Source organism: Theobroma umbraticum, unplaced genomic scaffold, assembly GCF_002168275.2.
Source record: "Theobroma umbraticum cultivar Fairchild unplaced genomic scaffold, ASM216827v3 scaffold_55.0, whole genome shotgun sequence".
Taxonomy (NCBI): domain Eukaryota; kingdom Viridiplantae; phylum Streptophyta; class Magnoliopsida; order Malvales; family Malvaceae; genus Theobroma; species Theobroma umbraticum.
Genome location: NW_018397270.1, coordinates 4,497,265 through 4,510,075, shown reverse-complemented (window position 1 = coordinate 4,510,075; position 12,811 = coordinate 4,497,265). Strand labels below are relative to the sequence as shown.

At 36.5% G+C, this 12,811-nt stretch overlaps 3 protein-coding genes across 4 annotated transcripts in view; 2 read left to right on the top strand and 1 right to left on the bottom strand.

The window, feature by feature from the left end:
• WRKY54 (WRKY DNA-binding protein 54) overlaps window positions 1-1,354 on the top strand; it is a 1,643-nt gene extending 289 nt beyond the window's left edge. The window contains exons 1-3 of the mRNA XM_021441396.1: window positions 1-204; window positions 328-429; window positions 787-1,354. The exon at window positions 1-204 is cut by the window's left edge and continues 289 nt beyond it. Of these exons, the coding sequence (XP_021297071.1) occupies window positions 1-204; window positions 328-429; window positions 787-1,231 (751 nt within the window). The 3' untranslated portion in view covers window positions 1,232-1,354. The remainder of the gene's footprint in view (window positions 205-327; window positions 430-786) is intronic.
• Window positions 1,355-4,866: 3,512 nt separating this feature from the next.
• WRKY55 (WRKY DNA-binding protein 55) lies at window positions 4,867-7,709 on the bottom strand. Of its 2 annotated transcripts, none has more exons than XM_021441511.2 (3): window positions 6,965-7,709; window positions 6,606-6,740; window positions 4,867-5,502 (listed from the first exon to the last, which is right to left on the bottom strand). In XM_021441511.2, exons 1-3 carry the CDS (start codon window positions 7,483-7,485, stop codon window positions 5,025-5,027), a joined length of 1,134 nt encoding a protein of 377 aa, XP_021297186.1. In that variant the 5' UTR covers window positions 7,486-7,709; the 3' UTR covers window positions 4,867-5,024. The 2 variants fall into 2 exon arrangements, with proteins under 2 accessions (XP_021297186.1, XP_021297187.1); XM_021441512.2 differs by having other exon boundaries at window positions 6,606-6,737.
• A 2,026-nt stretch (window positions 7,710-9,735) lies between these two features.
• C4H (cinnamate-4-hydroxylase) lies at window positions 9,736-12,416 on the top strand. Its single transcript, XM_021441566.2, has 3 exons — window positions 9,736-10,597; window positions 10,721-10,854; window positions 11,674-12,416. Exons 1-3 carry the CDS (start codon window positions 9,813-9,815, stop codon window positions 12,270-12,272), a joined length of 1,518 nt encoding a protein of 505 aa, XP_021297241.1. The 5' UTR covers window positions 9,736-9,812; the 3' UTR covers window positions 12,273-12,416.
• Window positions 12,417-12,811: the final 395 nt, after the last annotated feature.

Sequence of the window (12,811 nt, the reverse complement as noted above, 5' to 3'; positions counted from 1 at the left end):
TGAGGAACTTGTGCAGAAGATCTTGAGATCTTTCAATGAGACGATTTCTGTGCTGAGTTCTTGTGACTCGGCTCAGGTTTCACGGAATAAGGCGACTAATTCTAACTATGATTCCCCCTGCTGTGATGACCGGAGGTCTGAAGATTCTACTGAGAGCAGGAAGAGACCGTACTCCAAGGATAGGAGAGGCTGCTACAAGAGAAAGTAAAGATTCTTTTATCCAATTCCAACCCAAGAAACAACAGGGTTCTTTTGTTTGTACATGTCTCCATTAAATGTTCCCATAGTACTAGATTCTAAAATTGATCGGATGTTTTGGCTTTCCAGGAGGGCTGCGAATACATGGACAGTGATTTCTGCCGCAATGGAAGATGGCCAGGCCTGGAGGAAGTACGGACAAAAGGAGATCCTCAATTCTAAGCACCCAAGGTATAGTCACATCACACGTCTTTGCTCATTTGGCAATCAAATTAAAAACAGATGGAATCCATTGTATGAAAATGATTCTTCAAGTATAGGTGATTTTCTAAATTTGTTATGATTATTCATATATCTTCTCTTCTAAGCAATCAAATGTACTGAAAAGGAACCTTGTTGGATAAGAAAAAGGTGGCAAAGTGGTGGAAAAATCAGGAGTCAGTAAATAAAGCAGTTGTGGAAATATGTGAAAATAAGCAGGACGTCCCAGGACAAACAGAAAGAAATATCAGTACACTAATTTCTTAATCAAGACAAGCACTGAATTTAAGCTGATTAATCATGTGCTCCTTCCTTTGTCATGAACAGGAGTTACTTCAGGTGCACTCGCAAGTATGATCAAGGTTGCAGAGCCACCAAACAAGTCCAAAGAATGGAAGATGATCCCCAAATGTTTCAGACAGTTTACATTGGCAACCACACCTGCAGAGACTCATCCAAGGCTCCCCAAATCATCACAGATCATTCTGAACCTTGGAAATCTTACAATATGGTCACATCGGGTGACTCCAAAATCTCAAGCAAACAACAGCACCATCATCACCGTCATCACCACTGCTTGAACCCATCTCCCACAAACCCAACCGTGAAGCAAGAATCCAAGGAAGAGACGACAGCAAGCGATCTGACAGACTGGGACCCCATCGTGTGGAAAGATATAACAGGTCTGAGCGGTTTCGACTATATGGACTTAGAGATTAAGCCTGTAGAGTTTCAAAGTGATTTTACTTTTGATGAAAGTGAGTTCGTCTAGTACTAGTCTAGCTCCTTGTAAAGTTGATATGCGTAGCTGGCTACGACAGTTTCCCATTCCATGTAATCAGTAACGTGCAATAATAACAACCATTGAAGGCCTTATCCAGGTGATCTGGAACTATATTTTCGTTTAGATACGGGGAACCCCATATGCAACTGGTGCTTGGATTGCTGTATCAGACAAGTATCGATCATATGTGCTTGGATTGCTGTCTGAAACTACAGGGGACAGTGTGATTGTATTATCCATTCACAGTCGTTCGTATCATCTCTAACCTGTAAAACTGTCACGCCAAGAATTGCTTGTATATTTCCAGGAAAAAACGCAGAACCATGACTTATCTTTTGTCTGCATTCATTGTATCCACAACATGGGGTCCCTGACGAATATGAACTTTCAAACCTTTGTGGAAACAATTCTAGGGTAATGGAAGAGATTAGACATCCTTAGCCAAAAAATAAAAGGGAACTGAGGATATGTGGATCAGATCATAACAAGACACAGGTTTAGCACATGTCATTTGCAAAGACAAATTAGTATAGTTGGATAAATCAAACAGTTGTGAAAGATCAAGCAAGTTGGGGGGCGTTGAAGGTGTGGACTAGACCACGATGGCAGAGTTTTGGTGCCCAAATTTGGACAAAAGGTAACCCAGAGAACGGGGCATTAATGTCGCCAAACGGTAAGAAAACTAAAACGTATGCAAAGGGCGAATTGGAAAAATTGTTGGATAGGTATCATCAAACGGACAAATTCATAGGAAAATGTAGCTGTTCCAGGCCAACTGGCCTAGGTTAGCTACTGCTATTCTGAGCTTTGTCGTCAACTTAAAGGTAGTGTTTGGTACTGGGAGTAATCCAAATCCTTTCCTTTCTTTTCTTCATCCTATCCCTATGGACCAGCCCTTGTTTCACCCCTTTTCTTTCTTTTCCTTTTTCAGGGGACATGGCTAATGCCATTGTTTAATACTACATTAAAGATTAGTACCTAGTGAGTTAGACTCTGATTTGATTGAATTAAAAGCTCCTTTAAAGTGCAGTAAGAATGGCTGGTGGGAATATATAAAGCCTCCCCAGCCACTTATTGATCAGCCTCTAATTCAATGATGTCTTGTTAAGGCAGGTCAATGCCAAATGGGAATATATTCATGATTATACTTCAAGTTTTCGGATTCAATCATAGAATTCATGAGATAAAAGTAATATATTCCGTCGTATAATTCAAAATTACGTATATAAAATTTTACAAATTAATTTCTACATTTCTGAATAAATTTTTTCAAAACCCCACACTCTATATACTATCCTATTGTTAGCCCTAGATATAACAATTCCAACCATAATAAATGATATAATTATAAAACTTTGTTGCGAAACAAGTTTATGATTATGCTTCAAGATTTCAAATTCAACCATGAGGTAAGAGTAGTGGGATTTATGAGACGAGAGCGATATCTTCCCTTGTATAATTCAAAATTACATTTACAAACTTTTGCGAACTAATTTTCATGTCTCGGATTAAAGTTTTCCAATACTTTACACTCTATATACTATATCCTTGATATTCATTTTTCAAGTAATACCTATAGTTTAGATAATTATAGATGGAAAAAACTTTGTTGTGGAACAAATTTGATGGGAGTGACAAAGGGATTAGACTTTCTTAGCCAAAACAATGAGAAGTGTATAATCAAACAATAAGAGTACACCCAAACATTTAATTTATGAATTAATTTATAATTTTGTTTTATCTAAAGGACAAGGTTTGAATTCTTTTTTGTAATTATAAAAACAAAAAAACAAAATGGCTGTTGAAGGTGTGAATGAGACAATAGGATGACAGAACTTTGGTGCCCACACTTGGACAAAAAATAGGCTAGAGAATGGGGCATTAATGTAGAGCCAAAAAAAGGAAGAAAAAGAAACGTCTGTAAAGGGAAAGGAGGAATATATTATTATCAATTATAATACATCAGTATGTCACATTATTATCAATTATGATATGTTAGTATATTATATTAATATAACGTGATATAACATGATAAATAATATTTTGATTAAATCAAGTATTAGTTATAAGAATTTATTTGACTCAAAACAAAAATATAAAGACATTTCAATCTTTGGAATCATAAAATTTTTACATAATAATGTTGAATGTAATACTAAAGAATCGTAGAAGATGTGGATATAAAATGACAAATTGTATTTTGATTAATCGTAATTAATCAATAATTAATCATAAGAGTTTATTAGACTCAAAATAAAAATACAAAAATTTGATTAAACGTAAAAAAAAATAAAAATTTATTTAAATTCTTTTAAATAATTTAAAAACTTATTTAAATATTATCCCAAAAAAATATTTAAACAATTGAACTAACTGTCACTCACCTTTGCAAGAAAGTTAATTTATCCAGGGCACTTATTGTCAGTTAATTAAAGATTAATGGGTTTGAAAGTTTTAAGTAAGTTAATTGGGCCAAGTTCATGTTCAAGTTTAATTAAAGCATGAATGGGCTTCTGTTGTTGTCTGAAGGCCCCTTTCACTATTCCCAAGCTCAACCCTCACCAATATTTTCAAACAAAATGAGAATATATCAAAGCATAATGATGTAAAATTATGTTTATTTATTTGTTTAGTTTTATATGTATAAAAATTAGATTAACCCTCTTGACTTTTTTTATTAAAATTTTTCCTAAATATGAGCAATCATTAATTAAAATTTTGGTTTATAAAACAAATTTATAAATTTAGTCTAAAAAACAAGTAAGCCAATTTAATTATAATCACGTGATTTATTCAACTATAGAATTAGCACATCTCATTTGAAAATAATACATGTCTAAACTTAACTGTATGACATATATTTCGATAACATTAACCATAATGTAACTATGGGTTATAATGGCTCTAATGATCATCGAGTTATAAAACTTAATACATGATATATTAAAAAGTAAAATATATAAATACTTTTAACTTTTAATCATAATTATATATAAATCTATTAGTTTTGAAAGTGAATATTTCAATCTAAATGTATAAACGCCATTAATATTTAAACATAAAATATTTAAAATACCTTTTTTTTTTTCACCTTTTCCTTTCTCTTAAGCAGGGTAGCGGCATTCTTTTACATCAGTCGACCACTCATCTCCCATCGACATCAGGTGGCTGAAAAGAGTTTTAAAAAAAAATTAAAATTAAAATTTACATGGTAGTAATTTTTAAAATTAATGAAGGATAAAATTATTTTAAAAATATTGTTATGTAAACATTGATGGTTGACTAACGACAAATCTTATGTGTCCAATGAAAATAATTTTTTGGACGAAATGTCTATTTTGAAAACTAGTAAATTCAAGTATAATTATAGTTAAAAGTGTTACACACATAATTAATAATTCATATTACTTTTAAACGAAGCCCTAATAAGCAAAGGCATATAAACATGAATACAAACAATTAATGTTCTTTCATCTACAAAGCCAAAAGTAAATGTTCCTATACAAGGTCACCAAAGTACAACAATGTTACAAGAAAATCAAAATTTTCCAATAGCCAGAAAAAAAAAAATCAGTGTACCCTATGCCTACATGAGATTTATTATCCGAATTTTATGAAAAAAAAAATAAAAATAAAATTTAAATTCATTAAATAAAAAAGTCAAAAAAATTAACATATGTTACGATACGATCACCGTCACGAGAAACCAAAGATTAGTCGAATGTTTTAGGCCTTTTCTAGACAACACAGCAAAATTTTCCTCTTTTGTCTTCTTTTGTCATCAATTTTTCTTGTCCCCTGCCTCCCATTTATCTTCCACAGAAGGAAAAATAAATTCCATGCTATTGCTGCTGCTACTACCTGAATTAAACATTACATCAGCCAAATCCGCCACCGCCGGATAGTCAACCTCCCGACCATATCGGGCGGATGCGGTGGAGCCACCTGCACCGCCACTACCACTTCCACATGAAGCAGAAGCAAGGCTATTGAATTCCATTGACAGCCATCTTCCTAGAGGAACCGAGGAGGAAGAGGCTGGTGTAGGCTGACTAACCATGGCTTGGGTCATTATCTGGTCCTGTGTTCCTGTCTCTAGCGGGGGTGGTGGCGGGATTGACGGTGCCGTGGAGGACATGTGGCACGTATGTTGACTGATGTATGTTACTTCAAATGTGTAGAAATCGTTGTCCAGCCTCTGCACTTGCTTCTTTGCCGGGCAGTTGTACAGCTTTTGGTGTGTGCACCGGTAGTATGCCCTAATCCAAGTCAACATACATGATTATCATCATCATTCAACGTACATGAATTCAAGTTAATCAGATAATGAGAACCCTAATTCTTATTCAATAAGTAAGAGTTCGATTTTCCTTTACTCTAATTATAAAACAAACAAGTAAGTTATATAAGTTTACGTAAAATGTTTGAATTTTGATTAAACCGACCTTCGAAAATTTAAACCTAAGGTTATAATCTTTTTATATCAACAATCAAATGAGGCATTAATTAACTTTTCATGACTATAGCATGTCCTGATCTAAATCAACCCACATGGTTATCATTTTTCTTTGGGGTCAACAGACATGATTATCACCATTCCTTGGTAAAGAGCTGCAAGACTAAAGATTAAAGTTGATAACCCTAATATCAAATATCAAAACCAATTTGATTAATAAGAAACAAACCATACACATTTGAATTTTGATTAAAACGAACTTTAAAAACTTTAAAACTAGGGTTAATAGTATTATCTATAAATCAAGCTTTATATCATTAGACCTGTGTGATTTTTTATTTAATAAATAGGGTTTCAATTTCTTTTCCTTCCAAAAACAAAAAAGAAAAAAAATGAACAATTTATATATATTCACATAAAACATTTAAATTTTGATTAAGACGATCTTCAAAAACTTAAATCTACGATTGAGGTTATTAGTTTTTTCATGTTAGAAGAATCATTTTCAAGTTTGAGGAAGTTTAGGGGCAAATCCATGCCTAAAGTTTTATATAATTAATGATATTAATAAACTTATTGAGTTTTTTAATTATTATTATTGTTTTAATTATGATACTTTTAAAAGAATTTTCAATCTGTCTTTTAAGGGAGTTGGGCATTTACGGACCAAAAGCGACTTTATGTATGGCATGCATATAGAAGTTCTTACCAATTAATTAAGCAGTCAGAGGATATAGACTGAGTCAAATTCTAAGCGACTTTATATACTTGATCAAACTTTTGTAAAAGAATGGAGCTGTTAGCAGGTTGAAACGAAGACCTTGAATGTCTACGTGACTGATGCAATTAGTAAACGATTATATGCTTGTTGAATGTGTCAAAAGAGATTATAATTTAATTAATTACCTAGGGTATCTTGAACCCAGAATTTCCTTCTGCCCGTATTTTCTCCAGGTGAAGTTATCCTCTGGTGGAAGATCAGTGTTTCCCATCTGTGGAGCTGGTACTGTCATTGTGCGTTTCTCTTCATCATCCTTCCTGCTGCAAGTAATCAAGAGATAAAAAAAAATTGAGGAAAACCAGTGGTTAAAGTACTGATCCTGATAACCCCAAGAAAGTGCTTGGATATGTATGTATGTATGTATGTATGTAATTTCTGGTGAATTGGAATGTACCTTACATGCAAGGCAATGGCGCCTTCCATTTGGCATTACATTGACAAAACCAGGGAATGAATATGGAAATAAGTCGGGCAAGGTTCTAACCTTCTTCGGGGTCGCTGCGATGAGGATGAAGAGCCTCTACCAGAATCTGATAATTCCATTGCCTGGATCTCTCCTACTACGCTGCCCTTCAATCGAGCAGAAGCAGAACCCTCCAACAAGTTCTTTCCACCCATTTCGTTGGTTTCAAACGGAGCTTTTCCGGCCAAAACTTTCTGCTGAATCATGTCCATTGCTTGTGTAATAACACCGTACTTTAGCCATTCCTGCAAGCTGGGATCGGTGCTCTGCTGCGGCTGCTGTGATGAACTTGGGGATTCGCGGAGTAACTGCGTAAACGAAGCAGGGTCTTGATCAGCATTCAACCGTCCTTTCGCAGCAGCAAAAACCTTCACGATATCATCACAGGACTTGGAAAGGATCTCCGGTTGGCTTGCCAGATTTCCCAGGTTTGATTCAAGGTCTTTAGCTAACTTACAACCATGAAGGATCAAGGAGAAGGTCTCTTCCATGGTTTGATCAGGGCGTTTTCTCTTTGCTTTGTCTGTTTCGGATTTGAACATGACCGAAGCAAATCTAAAAGGGTTTTAAATGCTGGCTCTTTTGGTGTGCTTCTAAGCTGCTGCTTCGTATTATGGAGAGAGAAAAGATTTTCAAAGTATTCACGTTCTTTCTACACGGTACCAAAAGGAGAAGAAAGTTGGAAAAACGACCAAGTCTGGGTCTCCTCTGCACTTCAACTTTCCAAGGCCCCTCCTTGAGTCTTCCTCTAGACCTCGCCTCATTGAAACAGCCATTGTGACCCTGCAGAATTTTCCGCCGTTTGAAGCTATGACTGTTGATTGGAAAGACAATTTCTTTCTTCTGGATTCACCCATCGGAGGGCTGAGGAACCAACATCTCAGCACATTGGGTTTTACCAATTTTTGGTCATTTGGGGTTGAAGCCCTTTACCCCTACGTCATGGGTCATGACCCAAAATCTGGTTCACACCTTCCCAGAAATCACACATGGCACATATGGATTTGAGGTCAATGTTCCCTGGGTCCCATTATTACACAACACAGGTAAGTTTGTCAAATATTTGATAGTTTGACAGCCCCAAGGTTCATGTGGTTCCAATTTCACTGGAGATTTTGTATTGTTTTCTTGTTTCATCTTACATTTTTTTTCTTTTATATCCTTTATGGGTTTATTTAGTAAAGTACAAAGAGATGAAAGATTCGAACTTTCAATTTAATACTCTTGAGAAACGTAACAATTATTAGATAAAGTCGAGTTTGTTCCTTTTTTTTTCTTTTATGTATCTCCTAGTTTAGTTAATTTGGAAATTTAAATATATATATATATATATATATTTCCTTATTAAGATGATTGTTGGTATATGTGATATTTCCTAACTAAGATGCATGTTCAGGTAATATGACAAGTGATTTTGTATTAAAAACATGAATGTACCCTTCTCTGCAAATAACAAAGGTATTTCTACCCTACCCTGCTCTGCATTTTAGCTTGAAATCATTGAGTCATAACTTTCTTTATGGGAATGAAAGAATATATTAAAAAAAAAAAAAGGAAAAATATAAGAGGAGGATCTTGGAGTCATAATTATCAGAGTAGGACACAGAGCATTAAACGTCTTCTCTAGAAAGGGAATGATGGGTACTCATGTTCAAGGCTTTCTTCCACAAATACTAATAGTGCATCAAGACATGAATTAGAGTTGGAAATGGTCATCAGAGATTTCCGTTTTCCAGGCTCTAAATGAATAACAATTGCTTAAAGTTTGACTGTCAAGTCTCAAGGGCAAGAACTTTCCTGGTATGTCAGGTTAACTAGATGGCAATGAGTGTCTTAGCTCTGTGTGTCCGTGGTTCAATTGCATCTTCTGAAAAAGGGTTCAATATCCTTCTGAAGACGGCCTTGAATGGTAACATAGCGTTCTTGGATGGTAATACTGGGAAGTGATGTGCAGCTGTTGGCCCTTAGACCCATGGAAAATAACCAGACAGTTGCTTCAGTGCCGGTTGAATAGGGGATTGAGTTGAAAATTCAAACAGAGTTCCAGCACCAAATGGACCAGGCGCTTAGAATTGGATCCATCCCACATTATCCCACAAAGGCCCAGAAGAAGCAAAACATTAAGCCTTAAAGAGCAAGAACTTCTTTCAATTATGACTATATGTTCAACTAAAACTCTAATTTTTTATCGTATTTAAATAAATTCTTATTGTTTAGATTCATATCTAAACAAATCCTTAATTACAACAAAAAACTTAATCATCTGACGTAATACGATGACATGGGCACATTTGGCCACATCAGTTGCTTAGGCAAGGCCACAACTCACCTCCTCCAGGTCCAGGAAGAAGCAAAAACAGTAAAAATTGCATATCGCAATCCACTGCATTTCTTCTGTGTTGGTACCATCTTGTCAAAGGTAACTTTGCTTAATGTTAGGTTAGCCCATCAAGCCATCACAATCCACAACTACCATGCAAATTGCAAATGGAGAGAGGTTATTGATAAGAACGAGTCAAAAACAGCTAAATCATACATGCCTGTTCCACTAAATAATTGCTTCTAGCCACTAGAGCCATACACTTAATCAAGGCCAGAAGAAATTTCAAGCATACTTAACTTGGTTTAAAGGTGATCCTACCTCTCAAAGCATCACCCAACTTTTGTTTTTTTGATCGTCATCTGTTTAAATTTTGTGTGCTTTTTTCCAATCACCCACCTCTCCACCTACCCCATCTCACTTCCACCGCTCTTCTCCACCAACCCCCCCCTGGGACTTGCCTATGCACCTAACTCTTTATCTCTTCTATATAACTCTACCACTCAATGACTCTCTTTCTTAGCCTGCAACCCAAAACCAACACCCAAGATGGACCTCCTCCTCCTAGAGAAAGCTCTTATTTCCCTATTCTTCACTGTAATCTTAGCCATTTTGATCTCCAAGCTTCGCAGCAAGCGCTTCAAACTCCCTCCTGGCCCCATTCCAGTGCCTGTTTTCGGCAACTGGCTCCAGGTTGGTGATGACTTGAACCACCGCAACCTCAGCGACTTAGCCAAGAAGTTTGGTGACATTTTCATGCTCCGCATGGGGCAGCGTAACCTTGTGGTTGTCTCTTCCCCGGAGCTGGCCAAAGAGGTTTTGCACACTCAGGGAGTTGAGTTTGGGTCCAGAACAAGGAATGTTGTGTTTGATATCTTCACAGGCAAAGGGCAGGACATGGTTTTCACCGTGTACGGGGAGCATTGGCGCAAAATGAGGAGGATCATGACCGTTCCTTTCTTCACCAACAAGGTGGTGCAGCAGTATAGACATGGATGGGAAGACGAGGTTGCCAGGGTCGTTGAAGATGTGAGGAAGATTCCAGAGGCGGCGACGAATGGAATTGTTCTGAGGAGGAGGCTGCAGCTTATGATGTACAACAACATGTACAGGATCATGTTCGATAGGAGGTTTGAGAGTGAGGATGATCCTTTGTTTGTGAAACTCAAGGCTTTGAATGGAGAGAGGAGTAGATTGGCTCAGAGCTTTGAGTACAACTATGGCGATTTCATCCCCATCTTGAGGCCATTCTTAAGGGGGTATTTGAAGTTATGCAAGGAAGTGAAGGAAATGAGATTGCAGCTGTTCAAAGACTATTTCCTTGAGGAGAGGAAGTAAGTTTTCCTGTCAATTAATTTCCTGGTAGTTTTAGCTGATCAATTACACTAATAAACTGCTAGGGAATCTATAAATCTGGTGCTTAAAGACATGGGAATTTTCCAATGAAAATCTTGCAGGAATCTTGCAAGCACAACAAGAAGTGACAACAACGCTCTGAAGTGTGCCATAGATCACATTCTTGATGCTCAGCAGAAGGGAGAGATCAACGAAGACAATGTCCTTTACATTGTTGAGAATATCAATGTTGCTGGTAAGTCCCTAGGTTTCTTCTTGGACTATATACTTTTTGCTGGCTTATAAGGTTTGAAAATTGGGTCAGTCCAACTCTTACCAAACCTCAGGACCTGTTTGTCATCAGCTGAAGTCATTAGTAATGGTCAAAATTATGTACCTCGTCGCAAGTTTCCAACCCACTAAGACTTCTGGGTACAAAACTGAAGCAACTAACGGTTCTAATACATAGAATTCTAATACATAGACTTTTAAACAGAATAACGAATTAGTTTTAACCCTATAATGGATTACTATTAGCAATGTTTTACTTTTGAAAATCAATGATTGAGATGCCCAAAATTGACTAAGGATGTATGTACATGTGATGTGTCTCAACATTCAGCCTCGTGCATGAACATGGTTACTCTGACATGTCTGATGTTTATTAGCTATAGTTAGATGCTTACCATAGGACTTACTTCAATGGGTTTGTAATTGTTTTTAGACCAAATTGAGGTCAAATAAGAACATCTGCCTTTCAAGCATGTGTACATCATGCATATATTTTCATTATGAATTGAATTTCCCGAGGCAAATGGCTCAATAGAGTAAATGTGGTCATGTGACAGACTGTTAGCAGTCTGGTGGTAGTTGGGAGCTGGAAGCTGGGACCAGCCACCAACCAACCAAATTAGGCTCCCACCATATAATCATCATGACCATACTGTAGTTTCCGACAGGATACGTATCTGCTGGCTGTTACCATCATACCAACTCAGCATTTATCGGTTGAATTTTTAGTTTTGTAATGATACCAATCTATTCATTGAAGCGGTTTCTTTGTGATGATACACAGCCATTGAAACAACACTATGGTCAATTGAATGGGGCATTGCTGAGCTTGTGAACCATCCTGAGATCCAGCAGAAGCTTCGTAATGAAATCGACTCTGTGCTCGGACGTGGCGTGCCGGTTACCGAACCTGACACCCACAAACTTCCATATCTCCAGGCAGTGATCAAGGAGACACTGCGGCTGCGGATGGCCATCCCTCTACTAGTCCCACACATGAACCTCCATGATGCCAAGCTTGGTGGGTATGACATCCCAGCAGAGAGCAAGATCCTTGTGAATGCATGGTGGTTAGCCAACAACCCAGCCCAATGGAAGAACCCAGAAGAGTTCAGGCCCGAAAGGTTCTTCGAGGAGGAAGCCAAGGTCGAAGCCAATGGGAATGACTTCAGGTATCTTCCATTTGGTGTTGGAAGGAGGAGCTGTCCAGGAATCATCCTTGCGCTGCCAATCTTGGGGATCACGTTGGGACGCTTGGTGCAGAACTTTGAGCTGTTGCCTCCTCCAGGACAGGCTAAGCTTGACACTTCGGAGAAGGGAGGACAGTTCAGCTTGCACATCCTGAAGCATTCAACCATTGTTGCAAAGCCAAGGGTGTTTTGATTTGAATCATGCAAGTTTCTTAAAGCACTGGATTTGGACTTTTGCATTATGCTTTTGAGTATTGGGGTGTTGTAAGATGCATGCGTTTTGTTCAACATTGTGAAAATTTTCAATCTCTATTAGTTGTTTTAAAGCTTTTCTTTCTCTTGTTTTTCATCTATGGATGATACATCAATTATGAACATCGCATAAACTCATCAAAATTTTTAATTAATTAGATAATCTCGAAAGAATAAAAATAATCATAAATACTTTATAATCAAATATCTTAAATCACTCAATTCAATTAAATAGAATAAGAACATTTTATAATCAGGTTTGACCCATCACGAGTTTTAGTAATCATCATAGGATACCCAAATTTCAAAATTGATCATAATAATTATATATATATATTTTATATAGTACTTATGAATAATGTAATTCATATTAAAATTTATTAATTATTCTATATATGATTTTAAATTTTAATTTATATTAATAATATATAAAATTATTAATTGTAAATTTTATTTTTATTTCAAGTTTGGGTATGGATC

What these genes read in the sequence shown, in the direction of transcription:
- WRKY55 (XM_021441511.2), bottom strand. Translation starts at nt 7,485, where the DNA reads ATGTTCAAATCCGAAACAGACAAAGCAAAGAGAAAACGCCCTGATCAA. An exon ending in TCGCAGCGACCCCGAAGAAG is followed by an intron (nt 6,741 to 6,964) that starts GTTAGAACCTTG and finishes GATTACTTGCAG; the next exon opens with CAGGAAGGATGATGAAGAGA. An exon ending in CTGGGTTCAAGATACCCTAG is followed by an intron (nt 5,503 to 6,605) that starts GTAATTAATTAA and finishes GACTTGGATTAG; the next exon opens with GGCATACTACCGGTGCACAC.
- C4H (XM_021441566.2), top strand. Translation starts at nt 9,813, where the DNA reads ATGGACCTCCTCCTCCTAGAGAAAGCTCTTATTTCCCTATTCTTCACT. An exon ending in TATTTCCTTGAGGAGAGGAA is followed by an intron (nt 10,598 to 10,720) that starts GTAAGTTTTCCT and finishes AAAATCTTGCAG; the next exon opens with GAATCTTGCAAGCACAACAA. An exon ending in TGAGAATATCAATGTTGCTG is followed by an intron (nt 10,855 to 11,673) that starts GTAAGTCCCTAG and finishes GATGATACACAG; the next exon opens with CCATTGAAACAACACTATGG.